A 23,329-nucleotide genomic window follows, 5' to 3' on the forward strand; every position below is an offset into this window, starting at 1 on the left:
TTATCTTAAAATGTGTGTGCTGTTCTGACTTAAGGGAAAAAATAGACCTTTTCACATGACATCATGGCAGGAAAAAGCACACATGTAAGTAATATCACCAATGGCTGTAATCCAGAGTCCTGGACTCAGTGGCACGGTTTACTGAGTAGGGATGGGAACGAGAACCGGTTCTACTCATCCAATCCATTGGAATCGTATGCCTCCGATGTTATCCACGCTTCTCATCGATGCTCAGGAATGTGATGTTGAAGTGGAAGTCAACAGCGCGGGCGGTGCGGCCTCCAGACAGTCTACAGTAATCTTCAGCTATCTTATAATTCATCTTCAAAAAAGCCAGGGGTCTCTATTATTTTTTTGATTTAATGAGTAAATAATTACCATTCCGTCACTCAGGGTAACGTTAGCAAAGCAGCGTTCAGCAGTAATATGGGACCGGCTGACCAACACACAACTGCAGTATGAAACAACTTATACCAACTCACAGGGGGGGAAAAAGGAAAGAGAATAGAAATAAAGAAGAAATCAGCTCGGCGCTCAGTCTGTTTCACCTCAAAAATCTTCACAGTTCCCATCCCTATTACTGAGCCACTTATATGAAGTGCAGTCATTATTAATGTTACCTGTTATCGGTCTAGTTTACTCTTGAGATCTGAGTCATCATCTGAGAAAACACCACAAAGGATGCGCTAGGCCTACGACTCATATACAGAATACAGTCTCACATTTTAAAGACATCTTGACTGTTAGTAGCAGGAAGAGCACAGGTGATACTAATAAAAATTAATGATGCTCTTCTTCTTTCTAATTATCTCAGTGGCGCATGCTAGTGACATCGTCCCAAAGTCCTCTGTGAAAAAGGTCTATTGGAGGAGTGGCAACTTTAAAGGGTCTCTGTGGAGTGTTGTTGTAAACAAACAAAAAGTGATGCTTTCATTAAGCATTACTCGCCTCAAGGTTTTTAACAAAGCCGTTTCTTCCTCCATAAAACATTTGCAAAGCTTGATTTTCTTTGTACTATTTTAAGTCCTGCATTGTTTACATTCATGTTTGTTTACTAGCTTGCAGCCTTCTTCTTCACAGCATATATCGGTGCTTTAAAGCCACCTGTAGATGAGTGGAATAGTGTGGGAAAAAAGGGGGAACCACTTATTAAAAAAACTGCTCCACAGCGCTACTAGAGGTCAGAAAAAAACCTTTTTAAGCTAAATACAATCAAGGTACACACACTCATTCCATCTATCATCTGCTGTTAAAGGTTGCCAGTATATACCTAAATAAAAGTAGTGTTGACCTGTCTGTTTTTGTTGCTTGTTTAAAAACTAATGTGCAAATATCTGTAAGAAAACCAGCTGTATAGTGAGGTACAGTCAGAGCACCTAAGTATGCTTGCTCGCTGCGGCCCCCGATTTCTGATTTGAGTCTGATAAAGAAATCACAGGCCTGAGTAAGAGCGTGAGTTTTGGCTGTGATGTCAAACAGTGAGGCCTACATGGGCATTAATCGCCAAGGGGAGGATAAGCAAATCGCAGTTTGTATTTTTTTGTGCTGCTTTTTATTTTTATTTTTTATGACACACAGGGCGGTTACTCACAAAAATGTGAAGGTTTACTTCAGGCAATAGCGCTCGTGTATCTGTTTATATTTCTTCATGCTGATGTCTGAGTGTGCTGTGAAAACTTCAACCTGGGCTCTTTTATAAATATTGCAATGATAATGATCTCAAATATGTGAAAATATTAATAATATCTCACTGGAAACAACTCTAAAATGTCAGTAAATAGAATAAACAATATTTCATCTATCGGTATCAGTCATTCATCCTGTCCTCTATCCTCCTCTCTCTGCTGCTGGATGTGAGGCAGCAGGCTTTAGCTTGTTCATAACTGTTCGCTATTAGCTTGTGTAAAGCATGCCAGCAGACTGTGGGTGAATCAGATCAAAATATCCCCTTTTTTTCATGTTTATGCTTGTTGAACAGGTGCTTTGATCAGTCACTGTTACCGGCCTTTTTATTTTGCAAAGCTGCACATTGGGGGGTCGTCAACTAGAGTAAAAGGTAACCTTTAGCTTCACCTGGTTTCACTATGTCCATCATTCTCTGTCGGGGTTTCAACGAGGGCGACACACACACACACACACGCACACACACACACACAGAGAGAGAGAGGGAGCAGGGGACACCATGACACCAAAACGCAGTAGAGACTCAGTGTAGTTTTTCCCTCCTGTTCATTCAGTTTAAGTGCTGCACCTCCAGTCTTTAAACTGCTTGGGGAAAACCCAGTGTACCCAGTGTACTTGGGTCTGAATAAATCACCTCTCCAATCGCATCCCGTCAAACTGTCCTGCTCTCGTCCCAAAAAAAATGCAGAGGTTTAAGCCGTCCTCGAATAGCTGAGCGTTTCCCGGTACGCGGTGAGCTCCTTTTTTTGTAATGAACATCTGCTTTAAGAGGCAGGAAAAGTTAAGCTACATTAACCTAGGACAGCTTGTTCTGTATTTTTTTTTTCCTTCATTTTTTTTGTAGTAGGCAAGAGAGATAAATGGCATGAATAAAAATTTCTGACAAGAACAGATGCAGCGGCGTGTATGCGCGAGAGGAGAAATGCTGGGAACAGAGAGAAGGAGAGAGATTGCAGGACTAGTTTTTCTTTTGGCAGAGTAAGCAAACAGCAGCAGTCCGCTAGTCAAGCTGTAAGATTTCTCAGCTAATTCATTTTCCAAGAAGCAGTATTTCCTCATTTAGAAGCCCCATTCGCTCCCCGGCCGTGGACTTTAGTCAGTGTCACTGTCAAACAATGAAGGTAAATGTGTGACCAAAGTGGTTGAAAACAAACACTTTGTCCTGTGGTGAGAGTGCATTTTTCATCATCAGGACAGACTACAGTGTCATATATATATATATATATATATATATATATATATATATATATGAGTGCGGCTTCCAGTTTAAGTCAACAGAGATGGATCAATGGCCTTGCACAATTCTGCCACTTGTTGTTATCGACACACCGAGTTAAAGGCCTGTACGTTCTTAAGGTCCAACGGGGCATTAACAACATGAGTTAAGGTAGTATGAATGCCCACATTGACACTCAGGTGCAATCTCTTTTGGGACGGTACACCGCAATAATTCTCCCAACATGTCAATGGGCTAATCACCCTGGCTCTCCTCCCACAATCCATCAGTGTCTGGAGGACGGGGGGCTTCAGGGTTCTGGCAGCTGTTGTCAGGCTGAGTCAATCTGTTATGGTCTACGCCAGCCCCGGCGCAGGAGGAGGGAGGGGAGAGAGGAGAGTGGAAAAGCTCTCTGGAGGACACAGCGAGCGCGGCTGCTGCCACTGCCATGGCAAGATAACAAGAGGATTTATTTGTTAGGAGGGCAGGATTTCAGGGCTCGTGTGTTAATTTTGCTGCATTACCCATTAACTGTCTCCTCTGTCTAATATGTGCAGGGGAACGCTGCTGCGCTGGATTACGTATGACTAAAGGAGGAAAAGGATTGTATAAATGAAATAGATGACAGGAGAGCTTAAGTAAATTGATTCGTAGATGGACAGGAAAATAATTTGAAACAATTTAGCTGATTTCTTAATTAGGGCTGCAGCTAAAGGAGGATGGGTTCGTTATTTTCTCCATTAGTTGATTGATCTTTAAAACTTCAAAAAATGATGAAAAATGTCTCCCAAAGCTCAAGATAGAACCTAAAATGCCATTTTTATCTCAACTAATGGCGCTTTTCCACTACACAGTTCCAGCACGACTCGCCTCGACTCGCCTCGGTTCTTTTTGCGTTTCCACTAGGGAAAGTACCTGGTACCTGGTACTTTTTTAGTACCTGCTCTGGTGAGGTTCCAAGCGAGCCATGCCGGTACTATAATGTTACGTCGACACACTGCTGGCCGCTGATTGGTCAGAAGAGTTGTCGCTGGAAGAGTCATGAGCCGTCCCACACAAGAATCAAACCCGGCTTTTTTAAATACCGGCAGCAGCGTTGCAGCCATATGGCTCAATATTCTTGCTTTGTGTGTGACAAAAAGCCACATACAGCAGCAAGTACACCACTGCCTCAATGTCCTCCATTGTTTATGTGTCCCCGTCCACGTTGAGTAGGTACTTTTTTGTAATGGAAAAGGTCTGTTCTGGAGCCATACCGATCATTGACATCATTCTGTGGATGTGACACCTGTGTTTACAGACTTAAAGTATTAACTATGTTTCATACAGAGCCAGTTAGTGTTCGCTTTAAACTCACAGCCAGTCAGTCTTTTATATGAAGGAAAGAGCTTCACATCCCGAAAGGAAATGCCTTTTAAGATATTTATGCAAAACAGCATCAAAGTGATATATGTTTAAACAAGTCTTCTTCTTTCTTTTTTTTTATGGAACGAGGACAGTACCCGGTGGATTTAAATCACTTTTGAGCTGTAGCCAGACATCGGCTATTTTTCTATGTGATTATCATGGCTTACAAACTAGGCCTATTTATGGATTTAGCCAAAATGTTGATATTGCGGGGCTGGCACAGAGCTGGTGTTGATGCTGGGAGAGGGGAATTGGCAGAGACCTCACTATTAGATTCAGTCGTCAAAGCAAATATTTATCGCGTTCGCCGACTATTGTGAATGCACAGCTGTTGGCAAGTTGTTTTTTCGAGGGCAGACAGAGGAGAAAGGCGCTGTAACTTAATTTTTCCCCCGTGTCATGTAGAGGTGGAGGTCACACTGTACTGTGAGAGTCAGGAGGAGAGAAGGGAAAGTTGCAGATCTTGACCTGCAGGTTTCTGTGTAATATAAGCCTTTTTTCACAGTAGACCTTTTTGAATAGGCGTTCCAAAATAAGCACAGGTGTCACTTTTAATGTTATTGATGATCCAGATGTGTGTTCCAATAAGCCAATACACACAATACCTGCCTTTACACATGAGTAGAACCTCATTAATGCTACCTTTTACACCAGCGTTTGACAGGCCAGACACACATCTGTTTATTTTGGCATTTTTCTCAATAAGAAATCCCAAACTGTGCGTGATCACAGGCGACAGCAGCCGTTGTCACCAAAGGCTTCATCGTCACCGCCGCTGCCAGCCTCTCTCACATGTTAGACAGTTGTTCTCCACCACAGGGGGAACCCTAGAATAAAGTTATCTGTCCCCGCTGGCCTAATGTGTTCATAGTTGGGGGTCGGTGACATGAAAGCAGTTCAGAAGCTCAAGCTTTAAATAACTCTGTGTCCCCGGCGTTCATCGTAAAAAGGATTGTTTTGGCCTTGAGACAACACTGAGAAAGTAATTTAATGTTAGTAGTGAAAGTGGATGTAAATTCTGGGTGATGCTACTCCTCCTCCCACCGCCCTCCACACCTGCCTCTACATATTTTATTTTTCTAGAGTACAACATGACATCACTGACTATTTTGAATGTATTTTGAGCCAAAAAGTCGTAATTCTTTAGACATTTGACATTTAGGACTGCAAAGGCTACAAATGACAATCTGCTAAGAAAATGTAAGTAACTAAATAACACTTCAAATTTAAGCAGATTTAAATGCCCCACCAAAAAAGTGTAGCGTTGCAACATTGTGCCAGATCACACTCACTTACTTTCACCTGTGAATAAAGGTGAATTAATGACTAAATACATATATGCCCTTATATATATATATATATAATAAAGAGACATGTGACATCCTTGATTTTCCACCTCACATGTATTCCTCTCATTTTGTACTCCCCACACTAAAAAGTCAGGATCTAGCGGACACTTGTGCCTTCAGCTTCGACGTCTCTACAGTGATAGATAGAGAGAGAGAGAGAGAGAGAGAGAGAGAGAGAGAGAGAGAGAGAGAGAGAGAGGTGGGGGGGAAAAAAGGAAAAAAAAGAGGTTTTGTTTTGACACATGAGCGGCTCTGCTGCCGGGAACTTGACACGTATTAAATCACTGCAGCGAGCGTCCACTCTGTAACACAAAAAGACTCTTCATTCTTCTCCTCCTCCGCCACCCCCACCCCTCTCTGTTCCTCTTCCCCGTCTCGGACAAAATTGTTGGAAGCGCTCACAGTTGTGACTGCTGGATTCTCTTTGCTCCAGATAGAGTGCGATTACAGCCCAGGCCGCTCATTAAGGTCAGCCCTGCCCTTCCAAACTGTGACATTCGGCGCGTGAAATGTCCCAAGCTCTTGATTAATGGCAGGAATAGACTTAAATGTAACTCTGTTTAGCTGTGGCGAGACTTATCTGATGTGCACCTAGTTGGAAAAAGCCACACAACTTCTAATTTAGACTAACATTACATTAGAAATATTAAGCTGTAAATGCTACCCTGACATTCAGAAGGAGGAAACTAATATATTTAGCTGTAGAAGGGGAATGATTAATGATTCATGAGGCTTATCATCGCCACATGTTTCACTTTGTAAAGAAACAAGCAACCTAAGTGGGGAACTGTGGAAGAAAGTAGCTACAAATTGAGTACCACTGTGGAGAAAAACCTTGAAATATCAGGCATGCTAACAGCTAAACATATGAAACGGTTATCTAAAAAGAATTTCAAGGCATTTAAGCGAATGAGTGAGATAAAATGGTTTATATACTGTATAGAAATGTTAAGAGTGAAGCTGGTTTTCTGTTCCAGACGGAGTTTTTTAGTTGATTGTCTGGGGGTGGACGGTGCATGACAGGCGTGTCTGTAGCTTTCTTGTACCCTCAGATTCCTCTTTTCCTGTTTCATCTCTGCCTAAAGTAATTACGCTCTCACAAATGGTTAAATGAGTACCATGTGGCAGCCTGTAATTAGATTTTTTTGGGAATGAATGGGTCAAATACCAACTGCAGGCATTCAAGCACAAAAACCTCTGAAAACAGGACGGGGCGATGTAGTCGGTGACACGCCGTGTTACAGGACGTGTTAGGTGGTAGGAGAGAAGCTTGTTTGAACTTTGGTTGCCAAAAATGTGTTAGTTTCCACATCAGATAGACTTGCATCTAGAATTCCCAGAATATTGAATCTGTCGATAAGCTGTTATCAGTCAGTGCTGCTCATCACTGATCAGATCTGAGGTTCTGATTTTACACAACCAGCTGGAAATGTGTCAGTCAGAAAAAAGGTCTAAAGGTACAAACGGAGCTTTTTAAACCCTTTGAAAAGAAGCTGTTGCTATTTCAAATGTTTTTACACTCTGCAAAGAAACAAGACTGGACAAGTTAAGTTCAAACACGCCACAGTTTGAAAATGACACCTTTTTGACCTCTCAACAAGTGACCATAAATGTTCCTTGAGCATTTTTTTTGTAGATTCCAGATGATTCTTTCTCCCTCCTGAAGCTAAATGTCACTGATATTATCTGTAACTACATGTTCACGTAGGTTCCTCTCTGATCAGTCATCAGCGTCTGCTCCAGGATCGCTGATTAATTCAGGAAGCTCCCCAGCATCGACTTTGTAGACTAATCAAGAAAGCTGGGTCAGCTAATTTATTTGCCATATCAGAAAGCAAACTGCGACACGTGTGTGCACAGAAATATGATGGCGGCATAATGTTTGTGATCACAAATTAGATAATTGCAAATTATACTTTGACTTATTTCTCCAGATTTAATTTTCTTTTCTATTAACTTCTTCTTTTTTTCCCCCTCTTCCTCTCTGCTCTCTCTCTCACTGCTGGAGACTCCAGAGCGAACACACCCAACGTCTGTTTATACAAAACACATTTAACCAGACACGCTGGTCAGTAAATTACACTGTCATTGTGTTACTCTCATACAGCCACAAGACTGTAAGATGCTTCCAAATGAGTGTAGTGAACTTGTTAAAATGTAAAAAAGCTGCATACTTTCACACACTTTTCTCTGGTAGCAGTGACCTTCATCAAGATCAGTTCTTTTAACTGCTGGTTGTGTTTCATATTGGATTTCAGAGGAGTAAGGACACCAGTGAATGCTTTGACACACTCTGTATTGGAGTCAGAGAGTAAAAATGCAGCCCCCTTTTCTATTCATTCAATTAAGTATCTATTCTGAATCTGAATCTTGTGAGATTCCCAAAAAGACCTTACCCCTACGACAAAGAGCCATTGTGTATTTCCATTTCTTCTCTTTTTACTCAACATAGAAACTTTTAACTTTATTGGATAATGTAACAATCCTATAGGAATATATTATGGCAGTTTCAGCTATTTTAACTTAATATCTGAGAAATTGGGTTATGTTTGTAATGTTGGCATGGTGTACAGCTAAGAATATTACAATACCCGTGAGCCCTAGCTGCCGTTGCTATGGAAAAGAGGTGCAAATTATAGCAGTAATGAATTCAAAACTCCGTCGCCGAAGTCGCAAACAAAATGCGACGCCTTAGTCAAACATGACTCACACTGCCCATTGTAAAAAAAAAAATAAAAAAAAAATCTGTTTTGTCAACACTGTAATCTTAACTTTTTTACCAGCTGTTAGCAGTACAAATGACAGAGTTTTAAGACTGGTGATTGGGTGATTCTCGTCTGAAGTTGTTAACTTTTCCCCCCAAAAAAATCTTCTCGTATCTTCGACTTTTCATCAAAGAACCAGATATTTTCACACACAGATGTTCCTCATTTGTTCCCGATGATTAAAAATAGCTTCTCCCGCTTCACAACTCTACTATTAATAATCTTCCTCATAAATAAGTCACAATTCAAGTTAATATGTAACCAGGCTGTGCAGGACTCCAGAAGAAACATGTAAATAGTCAAATGCTTATTTTCTCTCACCTTGCGAGGCAGCTGGACTCACAAGATCATGCAAGTTATACAATTGACCAGTCAGCGTCATGAATCCAGCTGCTTCGCAAGGTAGGACGATGATAGGCAGTGACGGACAGATGGTTCATCCAATCACCCGCCAAGAATTTCTTGTTTTGAACTCACCTGACCTTTTCCAACAATTTTCCACAGACGACTTCTGCGATGGTTCTGTGTAACAAACCATCTGGTGCATCAGGTTATCTTTTCTCACCACATCAAGAACTATTATTGTCTTACCTGGAGTCCGCTCACTGAGAGACTCATCTTATTCTGTAATGCAGATTCAGTGGATAACTGAAACACATTCAGTCCTGTGACTCTGAGAGAAAGACTTTTGATGAAAGTAGTCAAATTTTTGACTGAAGTAAATCGTTGCAAAAAGATTCAGTCCTTAATCAAAGATACCGACCTAAAAAAAACCAATCCCAGTGGAACCATTATATCAGGAAAGATACAAATCCAGCTGCAAGTTCTCAGCTCACGCTGTCCTTTTTGTTTAAGTGGAGCAGCAAAGTAACAATGCCAACTCGCCATATTTGGGACACAGAAGGATATACACAGTAATTAATTTTTTTGTCCCGCTGTGTGAGTTTCTGGCAAAGAAAAGCCAAGTCAGAAAAAAAAAAATTAAAAATGTCAAAGTATTCTTTTTTACAGGATTTTGGAGGTTGAAGCTCATTAGAAAAATGTTGTGGGGTAGGGGGGTGTCCTGTGCCTCTGTTTGTCTGCTCCGACTCTAATTGGCTGTCACATTTCTCAATTCTCACCGACACAGTAAGAGTCTCTCCTCTCCTCGGGCCCCACGGGGAAGCTCGCACCACGGCACTTTTTATAATTTTCTTCTTCTTTTTTTTCTTTCTTTTTTTTTTACAGTAGCTCAGGCTTCAGTGACAGATTAGAACTAGCTGCAAAGCCACTTTGCTCATCACTCTCACAGCCCGTACACTAAAAAAACAACAAAAGAACACATTGTCTCAGTGCAGATGTTGACAGATTGGATGGACAGATGCAGCCAAGTTGCCAGAGCTTTTTTTTTAAGGATTTGATTTGATTTGTTTAACATTTGATTTGTCTTTTTTTTTTTTAAGACGAACAATCCCACAAGGACACGGGCACCTTAGTTTTGAATTACTCTCCTGTGTAATCTTTGTCACATTGCGGGAGCTTTGGAGTTTGGAAGTAACCCAGGCCCATCTGTCATTATGAACTCACCCCCCCCCCCTTCCTTGCTCCCTGGTTATTTCTCCCTGTCTCTTTCTGTTTATCCACACCTCTCCCTCTCTTCCTGTCCAAAGTACTGTTCAGCAAGTTTTTAAAAATGTGCATCAAATAAGCCACGTGTGATGTTCCTTTAAAAAAAAAAACACAACACAGCAGTTTAAGGGTGCTGTCTTCGTCCTCTCTTCACGCAGATATATAAAGGTCATCACGCTCGTATATTTTGTGCTTGAGTGGGAGGCGGTCCACACGGAGAGCGATCTTGATTGCCGGGTCATCATCACAGCGATACTCCTGATGATCATAACGGCCTCATTGTCATCTCAGAACCCAGCAGCATCAGTGGAAAGTTTACAGCACAGATACGAGGCGTGTACGGGCTTAAAGTTTGATACCGCCATTAAAAGCTGACTTAACAAAAACCTCTTTAATCAGGCTTACACAGCGAAGTACTTTATTTTCAATAAAGCACATTAGGGTCGGACAATACGACGATGTAAACCGTGAGACTCTGCTCAACTGTCAGAGAGCTTTCTATAGCTGGGAACTAAAATCTCTGGTTGTATTAGACCATTATGGACAGTGATGTGTGCCAAAATGAGTGGGTTTTTTTTTTTGTACTCCTGTTTTGTTTAGTTCAGCTAAATTAAACCCTGGAGCAGTTTGTTTAGGCAGGTGTGAACACAGCAATCGCAGTCAGGTGTGGACCAAAACAACCAAAATCAAGATCTTGTGGAAGGAGGTGGTCTCGGTCTGGTAACAAACAAACTATTATGCATTATGTACAGGCATGTACTCAATATGTCCTGCTAACCCAAACCTTAACCAGCATGTCGTCTTCGTGTAACATGAAGCAACACATTGTTCTCTAAACAATGTGTCTGTTTTTTCCCCCCAAAAAACAGCTTCTCAATTGAATTTCCACCAAATTTCTACACAACATACTATCTAATATACAGTTACATATAACGGGATAGATTTATAGTTGTTTTAAAAATGAATCATTGAATATGTGGAGTATGATTGCAAACACGCCTTTGGCTCTTCACATCTCCTCTGACTATTGTTTCTGCTCTGACCGACTTACCGCAGTAGTTGAGGATGAACCCAGTTTGGTTTCTGTCTGGACTCTGACGGATTTAATGCTCTGCTGGATTTAGTTTTTTTCCATCTGATCACCAGTAATGGAAGACTAGAGTTACAACACAGCTTATTTTCTGTGTTACTGCTGTCAGATTTTCACTTTCATCCAAGCGTTGTTCATCATTACATCCCTTTATCATATTGGTTTGATTTTACTCATTAACTCTCTTGGTTTCAGTTGAAGTACTCCACTACATTCAGGACAAGGACTTATCCAGGATTGTGATACCATCATATAAACACTAATTTAGGCAATACAATGTTAGGAAATACTTAAAATGCCTGTTAAACTTTCCCAAAACCCTTGATGATAAGTGTTATTTTGTCCTACTCAGTAACCCAGCGATATTCATTGTTCAATTATGCATCACATTTGGTGTGTCCACAAGAAAGAGGTTAAAAAAGAAAATCCCCTAAAAGACACACTGCTTCATTAATGTATTAAATTTAAAAAGCCCTTATTATAGTGGCTATATTATTTAAAGAATCAACATGTTTCAACTGCACACAAGTCTTTTTTTATCAGGGTCAAATATCACATTCAGAAAACAAGTGAAAGCTTTAATTAAACATTATCTCAGCTGTATTCGGCTCCATGTGCTCAATACTTGACACAGAACCATAGACTGTATATAAAATGGACGTAACATCCGTGACGTCACCCATTGGTTTGTGGACTGCTGCTTGGAAGCGAATAGTTTCGGATCTTGGCAGCGGCATCTTGAAAATTTCTGGTGCATGCCGGGTAAAAAAACCCCCACGGATTCTACTTATATGAGCATCAGGAGGAGCAAGAGGCGCCGTCCTGAACCTGTGAACCAATCAACCTGTCAATCACGACGTAGCCACGCCCTAATGCATAACCTTCTTTATCGTCAAATATAAAATCAGGGAGGCCAAAATTTCACAAATGAACATCATACTGCATTGAAGAAGGCTTTAAACTAGCGATTGAGACCATAAACACATTTTGAAAACGTTTACTGAGGTTAGAAAATCAAGTGAGAAGTTGGTGAATTCTCAATTGACTTGTATAGAGACGGAAGTCCTTTTGACACCAAAACGGTCGCCCCCTGGTGGCCTTTTGATAGAATGCAGTTTTAAGTTACTTCCGCGTTGGCATCATTTCAGAGGACCGGAATTCCCCGCCTGCACAGAACATAGTAACAAAAATATGAACATGTATGGATTCTCTTGAAACAGTATATAACAGTAAATCTGCATAAACCCCGCCCAAAAAGAAACTTAAATTAAAGAGAAAAAACTGAAGTAGCATTCCACACTTGACAATGTGAGTCGAATATTGAATGTTGAATATTCTGCCAATCAGCTGATCAAGTAACTGACTAATTGTTTCCTCACTAAACTCGTGATTCTCAGTGTATTTAGATCACAAGTTGTTTTATTAAGTACTCAGCTTAAGGAAAAATCTTATATTTTCTTATTTCTCGAAGTGCAACTACACACTTTGGAACTGTCTCCTTTTGGACTTCAGATCTTCGGACTCTGTGGACCCTTAATAAGCAGCTCAAGGCCCATTTATTTCGACTTGCCTTCTATTTTCTATTTAATTCAGTTTTTCTTGTGTTTTCTGTCTCTGTGACATCTCCGCTCTTGGGACAGTGCTTTACAAACAAAGTTACTCGCATACCTCCGCAGCCCTACAGTCAACTCCGTAAATTTCGGCGTGAAAAAGGTCCTTGAGATGACTCAGTCAGCCGTCTGCAGATGAGCTGTGATCCATGGCTTCAACAGCTGCTCCCCTCTCCCTGCAGCTGCCTACGTCTTTTTTCTTCCTTTCTTTTTTTTCCTCTTCCCCAGCACCTCCGCAGGGAATGCCCTACCTCGATCTCCTCCATGAAATCACAATTAATTACGGGAAGGGCAAGTCTGCAAGCACAATGAGCCAAAGCCCCTTAAGGGGAGAAATGCATCAGAGTAAGTCGGGAGTCCCAGCAGGCGCCATGATTTTCTGAAGTGCAGCAGCAGCATCACCTCCAGAGGCCCTCGCTCTCTGCTGCAGTAAGCTACTTTTACACCACTTATATGGCATACTAACGTTTACACCAGCGTTTCATTGTTTTTCTGACACATTAGAAAAATAGACGCTTTACTGGTTCACATCAATTGACCAGAAAATCCATAAGAAAAGGTGAAAAAACAAAGCACTCAATGCCTTCAGCACCTACAGTAATTTAATATGTACACAGAACATTTATTTATGGGTAGAGAAGAAAACAAAAACAGCAAGTTATTTCTATTATTGATTCCAGGGTGTTTACGATAAGTAGTCCCAGCCCTGCGGTACATTTTAACCCTCCTGCTGCAGTGGACGCGCTAAGTGTCTGACAGCAGAGAAACACTTGGCTATTAATGCAACACCTCGTTTGTCCTTGGGCAGTTTTCTTGCAGACCTCGGTGGTTTGGATGTGCTGTAAACCGAAGCAAAACGTGGGCACAGCCTACGCCTCTGTGTAACAGACACATGAACAAATGGAAGATTGTAGAAGATTGTTGCATTTGCACTTCTGACCAGAACTGCAAACGGCATAAATCGATCACAAAGGAGGCCGCCTGACAAATTAGAGATTCTTTATTATAGCGTTTGTTTATTATTTATTTTCTCAGATTGATTTAGCTGTGAGTCAGACATAAAGAAGCAAGAGAGAGAGAGAGGGGTGGAAAAAATCAATGTCATTCTTATCTTAAGAAGTTAGCTGTTTTTATTCTTGAGACATAAAAGGGAAAATCAAAGATCCGTCTTCTTGATATTTCAGACTTGTAGTCGCTACCTCTTGGAGCCTTGCTACCCGGGACCTTATTAAAAATACAAGCTGTGTGATCTTTCGTCGGCCCCTCAAAACCCTCACTTCATCTTGCTATCTGTCAAAAGCTCAGTCAGACGCCTCTGAGTCGGCGGAGGAACGCCGAGCACCCTCACTCTCAGCCTTAGTGCAGTATATTCCATTCCTCCGCAACATTCACTCATTCACTCACTGCTCCCGCTGCCTTTCCCCCTCCACGAGAGGAGCAACCTTGAGTTAACTTTATTACAGTCAAGTAAGAACTTGTTACATTTGGATTTCGGTTGTGTCTATGCTTCCCGTTCGTTCGTAAGAAGAATTTCAGGAGCGTGTCGGAAAGCTCTGCCAGTGTGCAAAGAGACTGTTCAAACATTTATACAAGGAACTTGGAAGCAGCGCCCCCATTTCTCCATTCAGGCTCTGAGCACCGCACCTGCTGCTGTTATTCTTTTCACTTCACATGAGCCCATTCGCCCAGACCTGCTCGGTATTAATCACATAAACGATGCATCTCTCGAGTACAAACACTCTTTTGACACTTCGACTCGACTCGAACTGCAAATTTGATCTTGATTGATGGTAAAGTCCGTGCTCCAAATCTTAATTCGGCTAGTCGTTTATCTACCTCCTGAATAAAAAAAAAACAGAGTAGGAGACTAATGCAGTCTGCTGTTATTCATAGGCCTGACCAGTAATTTGCTGACTAAGTCATTGTTAGCTCAGTGCTCAGCATGTGGAGCGAAAGGTTTTTTTTTATCTGGGTCATCAGCGAGGCGGCTGCGCTCCAGCTTCTCCTCTCTGAAGACTACAGAGCACTTCATTTCAAAGTGTTGCAGGATTTTACCATCTGAAATGGGGCTGGATCAAATTTGTAACGATTTTCAATATGAATTATGGGATATTAATGCAAAAGTCACACATATTGGAAGTAAGTAAGTAGGAAGTGTTACCAGAACTACACCAAACTACTTCAGAATATGAAGTAGAATGTCTGTTTTGCTTGTCTTATAATAGAAAAATAATTGTAGTATGATACTTTGTGCCTTCAACCTTGCAGCAACAACAGTCCAGGGGCTTCATGTAATATTGTAACTTCAGGCTGAAGGCAAGGACGGGCATTTCACTCTGAGTGCAACTATGTTTAATAGCTCACTCTTCCATCTGTGTGTCTTGTCTGACTAAAGCATATAAGTGCATGCCGCTACAGCATCAGCCTCATAGGTGCTTAACACTAAACCGCCTCAGAGCTCAGCGGTAGGTAATGATGACGCTATCATCGATCTCCACAGAGTAAGTCCAGAGCGATCAATGTTTCCCTGTGTGTTTTCCATACAGACAGCATCCAGATTAAACCGACTGAAGCGAAACAGAAGACTTTTTTTCTGCAGATTAGAAAGCGACAACTCCAGAGATTGAGATTTTTTTTTTTGCTTCTGTCTGTGTGCGTTTCCCAGAAGCAGCCGCGAGCAGAGCTTTAAACCAGCATGTTTTTTGGCTCCAGATTAGGCCGAGCGACAGCGTTTGCCAACATCTGTCTGCCATTACCCATGCGACACTGCAGTCATGCAGCAATTAATCAGACTGTTGTGATAGTTGCCTCTAGGTCACTCCGCACCTCGGGCACATCACTGAGCGGCAGGATGGGGGTCAGCAGTCACAGGGTCATGTGTCCGGGGAGTTTTTTTCCTGTGCATGTACTTTGCTCACTCCAGCAGAAAGCACTGGCATGAAGATCTTCTAGGATCAGAGCGTTTTGTTTAAAATTAAAAGTTGCTCTTTTTCCTCATTTAACTGTCTGCAGCTGAACTCAGGGTGGCATTAACTTTGGTAGCTAATAATACACATAATCCATCGCTGTATACTGATGCATTCAAATCAGCCATGTGGCAGGTGGCCTCATGCTTACTGCCACAGGATAATACTACTATGTTAGACAAGGCTTATAAATATAATGTTAAAGACAATTTATATATTGCACCAACCTCCCCTAAATTTGTGGACATTTTAATCTTTGTGTATGCTTTGTTCTATTTATTATATATTTTTATATCTCATATTTATAGTGTATAGCTTTTATTCTAAATGGGCATTTATAATTTGGCTCCAATCAACATTTCATTGTACTACTGCAGTGATAATAAAGTTATTTTATGATTAGAACAGCAGGGATTAATCAGTAAGGTGATGGACAAAAATTTGCTGTCCATCCAGCTGTTTTGACATTTTATTATTAGTCAAAGTAATTAGTTAGACATTAGTAATGTAAAACCTTCACTGTAGGTCTGCATCATTTAGCAATATTTGCTGGTTGCAGCTTCTCAAATTTGAGGATTTGAAGCTTTTCTGCGTCACACAACAGTAAACAGAATGTCTTTGGATTTTTGACTGTTGGCCGGACAAGACATGAGCTCTGAGAAGTTATGACAGGCATTTTTTTTTTTTAATTAGCCCTAGCCAGATTTCAGCTCCCTGAAATGTGACAATTATCTGCTTTTCGTTGTTTCTTGTGACAGTAAAACTGACTATCTTTTGGGTTTTGGAGGGCCGGTTAGGACAAAACAAGAACTGTAGTGTTCCTGGTTTTGTCCTCGGGCTCTGGGGAAATTATAGCGTGCATTTTTCGAATTCTGCGGTCATTTTCTTGATTAATGGATTAATTGAGAATAACCAGCAGGATGTCGGTAGTTTTAAGACGAGATGAAATCATGTACATGACATGTGACTTGTCGTTACAACCTTTTCCTCATTCCTCTCCCTGTCGGGTGGCACACAAACAAACCAGCTGTTTTGCAAGGTCCTCTCTCAGGGAGTGAGCAGTAATCTCTGGATATCAGAAATGCCTGTCACATGGAGGCAGCAGGGAGAAATGATTACTCGACGTAAACAGAACGAAAAGCTGGCTTTTTTCTCTCTTTTTCTCTCCCGTGTTTGTTTTTCAGATAGTATCTTTTCAAGGTTGTGATCTTACCAGGTAGTAATGGAAGCTACACACCTACAGAGATTTGAATTCAGCAGTAGCCCAGGGAATAATGTCCTTATCAAGACAGAGAGTTTCTGGCTCATCAAAAGGAGCTGTTATGTTGGCAAAAGGTAAACACCATCCACATTCCACCTCGCCTCTGGTCTCTCTCTGACTGCACAATTTTATCAAGGCTCGCTCTGCCCGTCGTGGGTTCAGTAATGTATTTGATAAGGGCTGTTTGGCACTCGGCCTATCTGTTGACATCCTCAGGCCTTGTGTTGTAGTGTGATACAGCCAGAGTTCAGAAACCCCACCGTTGCTTCAGGAAATAAAACAATATGTGCTGAAGTGACACTGTGCTCATGATGTAAGAATCTTTAGAGAAGTTTATACCTGCCTAAAAGGAGGTACTGCCACTTCCAGTTTTACAGTGGATTGTAGCCTAGAGCTGTCTGCATACTGCATTCAATCTTCTTACGTTCTTAGTGGTTTTTTTACAGTTCCTGAAAAGGTAGAAGTGAGCTGAAGAGTAAGATGTGTTTTAGGTTTTCTTTGTTTTTAGAGCTGCAACAATTATTCAGTTGTTGGGCGGAAGATTAATCGGCAACTTTTTGGATAATCGATTAATCTTTGGGAGTCGAAGAAAAAAATGCCCAAATTGTATAATCTCTCTGTCTCTTTCTTGGTCGGGACTTCATTTTGAACTTTGGGAAACATTCATCCACATTTTATAGGCCGAACGATCAAGATTGATCAAGAAAATAATTTACATATTGAACACTGATGAAAATAATAATTAGTTGCAGGACTAATTACATTGATCAAAGTAGGAATTTGTTTTGATTTGAAGTAGGAATGCATACTGACCGTATTAAGAAGCCCAGATGTCTGCCAGACGTGACGATTCCCGATATAAATAGTTTCTTCGTTGATTTCTTTATAAAATTCAGTGTTTCTGCTATTAGTTACCCTCATTGAGTCGTGATTTGTTCTCCACTCTTCAGCACCACAGTAATGTTTGGCCTCATGTTCCTGTACTATTCATATAGGTGACCCAAATGGAATCAGTACAATGTGGTATACAAAGGTGAAATTTGGGATAAATAGAGCGCTGATATCAGATCACTTCTAATACCCTGAATTGAGGTATTGAATTTGTACTGGGGGAAAAAGCATGGATTAAAGCATCCCTAATCTGTAGAAGAAGCATGAGGCATTATATTCTGAAAGCCCACTGCCTCTTGAGCATCTTGAAAAGTAGAGGAATACCTTAGGAGTAGCTGGTTTCTTGTGTCCTTTTCTCTTCTGCACCAGTGGATATAATTCCACATTATTTTCTGAGATAAACCAGGGATGCTCAGTAATATGAGTCAGTGACGAGGTCAGGAAAAGGACTTAAATGATATTTGCTGGAGGTTGCCATTGGTGTTAGCTTACCTACTGTGTGTAGTTTACTAGTGATGGCTCTCCCCTGTTTTGTGCTCGTCCAATACGACCTGGAAAGAGGAAATACCCCCCCCCCCCGGTATTCTGAAGCACACTGAAATTCTTTTTTTTCCTGGAGTAGGCAGTCATGCACAGAATGCCAGCTGCTGAGTAAAAAACAGATGAGCTGCAGATTCTTGCTTTAAAAGAAGCATTTACAGTTGCTGACAGTGGAAAGACAGTCAATGGATATAAGTTAATGCGTTCCTTATCTTAAGGCTCTGCAGACTTTCACCTCCGTTACTAAAAACCATGTAACACTCACCTGTTCTTTTTTCTGTTACTCTCTCTCTTAGGTCACTGTATTAAGAAGGAGGAGGAGGTTCCGAAGGCCCCATCTTTAGAGGACTTCCCGATGAGGGGTCTAAAAATGGGGAACGTCCGACATAGAAGAAACTGGCCCACCCAGCTATCTCACTGATCTGTGAGCAGCCATGCTTTCAGTGCTTCACCCGTCGAGGGGCACCCCTCCCCAAATGCGGGACTGTTTTCTGACATAGATTTTTAGAAGAAGGAACAGCTAAACCTCATAGTAGAAATGGCATTAGCTTGTGTTGGCTATGACAGAGCAGAGTACATATTAGAATTCAGGTGAGGTTGAATCCCGAGCCAATACCCACTGGACATTGAAGAGGAAGTAAACAGCCTCAGATGACCTTTGCAGAAGGACAGAGCTAAACCCCAGCTTTGATGATTTAGTATCCACCTTTCTGTCTTGCTGACAAGGTCGTACCATGGCTGCTGCTGATCCCCATAGCAACGGTTCCTTGGTGGGGCGAGGAGCAGACTGAGAGAGTCAACAATGCAGCGTAACGGTGGTGGAGTGGGTGCCGGTGGACAGCCATGGGTTTTGCGGCGTGTGCGTCTCACGTGGCTCAGTTTCATGCTCTTCTTCATCCTGGTCTTCTTCCCACTCATCGCCCACTACTACCTCACTACCATTGACGAAGCTGGGGGTCCCGACAAGCGCATCTTTGGGCCGCGGCCCGGTGGCGAATTGTGCGAGGCCAAACATGTGCAGGATCTGTGCCGCATCCGTGAGTCGGTCAGCGAGGAGCTGCTACAGCTGGAGGCCAAGAGGCAGGAGCTCAACGGGGAGATCGCCCGACTCAACCTGCGCATCGAGGCCTGCAAGCGCAGCATTGACAGTGCCAAGCAGGATCTGCTTCAGCTGAAGAATGTCATCAGCCAGACGGAGCATTCATATAAAGAACTGATGGCCCAGAACCAGCCCAAGCTGTCTTTACCTGTCAGGTTGCTGCCAGACAAGGAGGATCCTGGCCTGCCACCACCCAAATCTGCACGCTCCTGCCGCCTGCGCTCCTGCTTCGACTATGCTCGCTGTCCTCTTACATCTGGGTTTCCTGTATATGTCTACGACACAGGCTCCTATCTGTGGGGGGATTATCTTGACCCTCTAGTAAAGCAGGCCTTTGCAGCATCCGTTAAGAGCAACATTTATGTTACAGATAATCCCAGCATTGCCTGTCTGTATCTGGTGCTGGTAGGGGAGCTACAGGAGTCCCCCTCCTCCCCACCACCATCTCCTTCTGAGCTGGAGAAGCAACTAAAAGCTCTTCCTTACTGGAGATCTGATGGACACAACCATGTGCTCGTGCATCTCTCTAGAATGTCCATGACACAGAACTTCCTGTATAATGTGAGTACAGGACGAGCTGCAGTCGCGCAGTCCACCTTCTTCGAGCAGCAGTATCGCGAAGGCTTTGACCTAGTGGTGTCCCCGCTAGTCCATGCCCTCTCTGAACCCAACTTTTTGGAAGTGCCCCCTCAGGTTCCTGTGAAGAGGAAATACCTCTTCACTTTCCAGGGGGAGAGGGTGGAGTCACTGAGGAGCAGTTTGCAAGAGACGCCCCCTCAATCTTTTGAGGAGGAAATGGAAGGAGATCCACCAGCTGACTACGATGATCGCATCATTGGCACCTTAAAGGCAGTGCAGGACAGCCACTTGGATCAGGTGCTGGTGGAGTTCACCTGCAAGAACCCGAGGCCCAGTTTGCCAACTGAGTGGGCTCTTTGTGGAGAGAGGGAGGACAGGCTGGAGGTGCTCAAGGCTTCTACTTTTGCCTTGGTGATTTCTCCGGGGGATGGTCAGCTGGTGGCCTCAGCAGGCTGTGGAATGAGGCTCTTTGAGGCCATGGAGGTAGGGGCCATACCAGTCGTGCTAGGAGACCACTCCAGACTACCATACCACCAGTTAATTCGATGGAGTGAAGCTGCTATTATAGTCCCTAAGCCTCGTGTGACAGAGCTACACTTCTTGCTGCGCAGCCTATCCGACAATGACATGCTAGCTATGAGGCGGCAGGGCCGCTTTCTGTGGGAGACCTACTTCTCCACATCAGAGAATGTTCTTAATACCATCCTGGCCAACATCCGAACCAGCATTCAGGTCCCTGCTGCACCCATCAAAGAAGAGCCTGCACAAGAGATTCCTCACAAAGCAGGAAAACTAGCAGGAACTGATGCCAACCTGGCGGACAATGGTGACCTTGATTTGGGTCCCGTTGAGACCGAGCCCCCCTACGCCTCTCCACGCTTTCTCCGCAACTTCACATACACAGCTGCAGACACCTACAGAGCATGGAACCGTGCTCCAGGACCTTTCCATCTGTTTCCACACACCCCTCTGGACCCTGTACTCCCCTCTGAAGCCAAATTCCTTGGCTCAGGTACTGGTTTCAGGCCTATCGGTGGAGGTACGGGAGGCTCAGGGAAGGAGTTCCAGGCAGCCTTGGGAGGGAACGTGCCCCGAGAACAGTTCACCGTGGTCATGCTGACTTACGAGAGGGAGGAGGTACTGATGAACTCACTGGAGAGGCTGAATGGACTGCCGTACCTCAACAAGGTGGTGGTGGTGTGGAATTCACCCAAGCCTCCTTCAGATGACCTGCTGTGGCCAGACATCGGCCTCCCCATTGTGGTGAGTGCTCCCGGAGAAAATTAATTTCACAAGAGCGCAAGTTGAGAATCAGAGTAGATTAATCCTCTAATTCAACAAATGTAGACATCCATTTAGTTAATGTGTTCAGTAAGAAATAAGGGATATCTCTTTTTTCTCATCCCGCCTCTCTCCGGAATGCAATAAAGTAACTTTTCTAATGTATCAGAGGTTGTTCAAAGTTTGCTTAAGTACATTACATTTAGCTGTTTGGATCAGTGCTCTCTTTGAAACCCTGCAGGAATCCATACAAATTACCAGCAGCTCCACTAAAAGGATTTGAAGGAGTCTGACGTCCATGAATAATAAAATTTGTGCGTCTGAATTAGTCTGGATAAATAAAATATTCATGTAGTTCATATTCACACCATTAGAGTGTGTGACTGAAAGTTTGTGGACGAGTTATAAGCTGTAAGAGACCTTAAGAATTGAGCACTGTGTTTTTTTATAATTGCTAATGAGATTATATTAGTTAGCATTTAAGCCACTTTAGGAATGCATGTCTAAATCTAAAAAACGGTGAAATATAAAATATCTGAAGTATTTCTACTTCCAAAAATGCCTGTCAGAGTTGCTCTAAATAACCAAAATCTTATCTCACACCTGCAGGTTGTCCGCACAGAGAAGAACAGCCTCAACAACCGCTTCCTGCCCTGGGACGCGGTGGAAACCGAGGCCATCCTCTCTATTGACGACGACGCCCACCTCCGCCACGATGAGATCATGTTTGGGTTCAGGTTAGTGATGACAGGTGACAGGGCTGCATAAAGCTCAGGGTATTCATACGGACCAGAGAAACAAACTCTCGGGTGTTCAGGTGGAGGGTTTTGTTGTCTTACAACATTCAATCAAAATGGATTTAATATAGCTTTTTTTTTTTCACTCATCAGCACACAAAGACTAAATATTTGCACTGTGCCGCCCTGAGAAGAAATGCAGATTATGAGATAATGAAGATAATAATTAGCTGCAACCTATAATTGTTTTTTTCTCTCAGAAGTGCTGCACAGAGACGAAGCCGAACATGAACATGCAGTAAATTAAAGGAAAGCCTCGTCTCTTGTGCTGAAGTGAAATTGCCCCCACAAACCCTCCGCCAAAAAATGCAGAAGCATCACATTCCTGAAAACAGTGAATCAGACGGAAACTGAACCAACCACAGACTTATCTAGAAGAAACAAAAAGCAAACATGTGGACAGCATCTCATATTTATGATTCATTCTGTCACTCTATATGTAGATAGGTTGAAATTGAAGACCCTCTTTAAACCAATTAAATGATGAAATAAGCTTTTAAGTTATTATTGTGTACCTTCCCACCCCCTCCACCCACTTTTTTCACCCCAGACGCGTCTAACCACTCGATGCTGTAGCTGCTTGTTCAGACAGGCAAAAATTGGCAGCGAGTGTGTGTGTGTGTACAGGGTAATTTGTCATGAATTATTTCAAACTCCCTCCCAGAAATACCCCGAGAATGTTTCCTCACCTCCGCTCTCCTCTAAGAGGGAAATAATGTAGCGTCTGACTGTGAATCAGGTCTCGTCACGTGCTCATTCAAGGCATTAGATTTCTCGCTGAGATTTATTGTACCCTTCTGTTTCTGTGCTAAGAATTCCAAGTATCTCGCACCTTCTTTTTATTTTTCCCTCCCTTCTCCAAAGATGTTATTGCAGTGCTTGGACAACTGTCTGTGTCACTATGAGTATCTACCCCTGCACCAAAAGCCAGAGTCTACTTTTAAAGTTCCTAAAACAAACGGTTAAATATGACAGAATGGTTGTTTAAATAGTCCCAAGAGAAAAGCGCTCAGTGGATTGGAGACAAATTGGTTGCATGTGCAAAAGACAGGCACTTGCAATCCAAACTAATTACCACAAAAAAAAAAAAAAATAACCACAATAAAAAAACAGATCTATAAATCACTTCTCAGTTCGGTTCAGTCTGTCTAAATTAATTGACTTTCTCTTTTTCGGCGGCGTCTCAC

The 23,329-nt window shown here is 42.4% G+C and overlaps 1 protein-coding gene across 1 annotated transcript in view; it reads left to right on the forward strand.

The window, feature by feature from the left end:
- extl3 (exostosin-like glycosyltransferase 3) overlaps window positions 1-23,329 on the forward strand; it is a 30,787-nt gene that overhangs the window by 3,493 nt on the left and 3,965 nt on the right. Inside the window, exons 2-3 of the mRNA XM_062437580.1 lie at window positions 18,683-21,327; window positions 21,955-22,082. Coding sequence (XP_062293564.1) covers window positions 19,189-21,327; window positions 21,955-22,082 — 2,267 coding nt within the window. The 5' untranslated portion in view covers window positions 18,683-19,188. The remainder of the gene's footprint in view (window positions 1-18,682; window positions 21,328-21,954; window positions 22,083-23,329) is intronic.

This window comes from Scomber scombrus, chromosome 17 (assembly GCF_963691925.1).
Source record: "Scomber scombrus chromosome 17, fScoSco1.1, whole genome shotgun sequence".
Taxonomy (NCBI): Eukaryota; Metazoa; Chordata; class Actinopteri; order Scombriformes; family Scombridae; genus Scomber; species Scomber scombrus.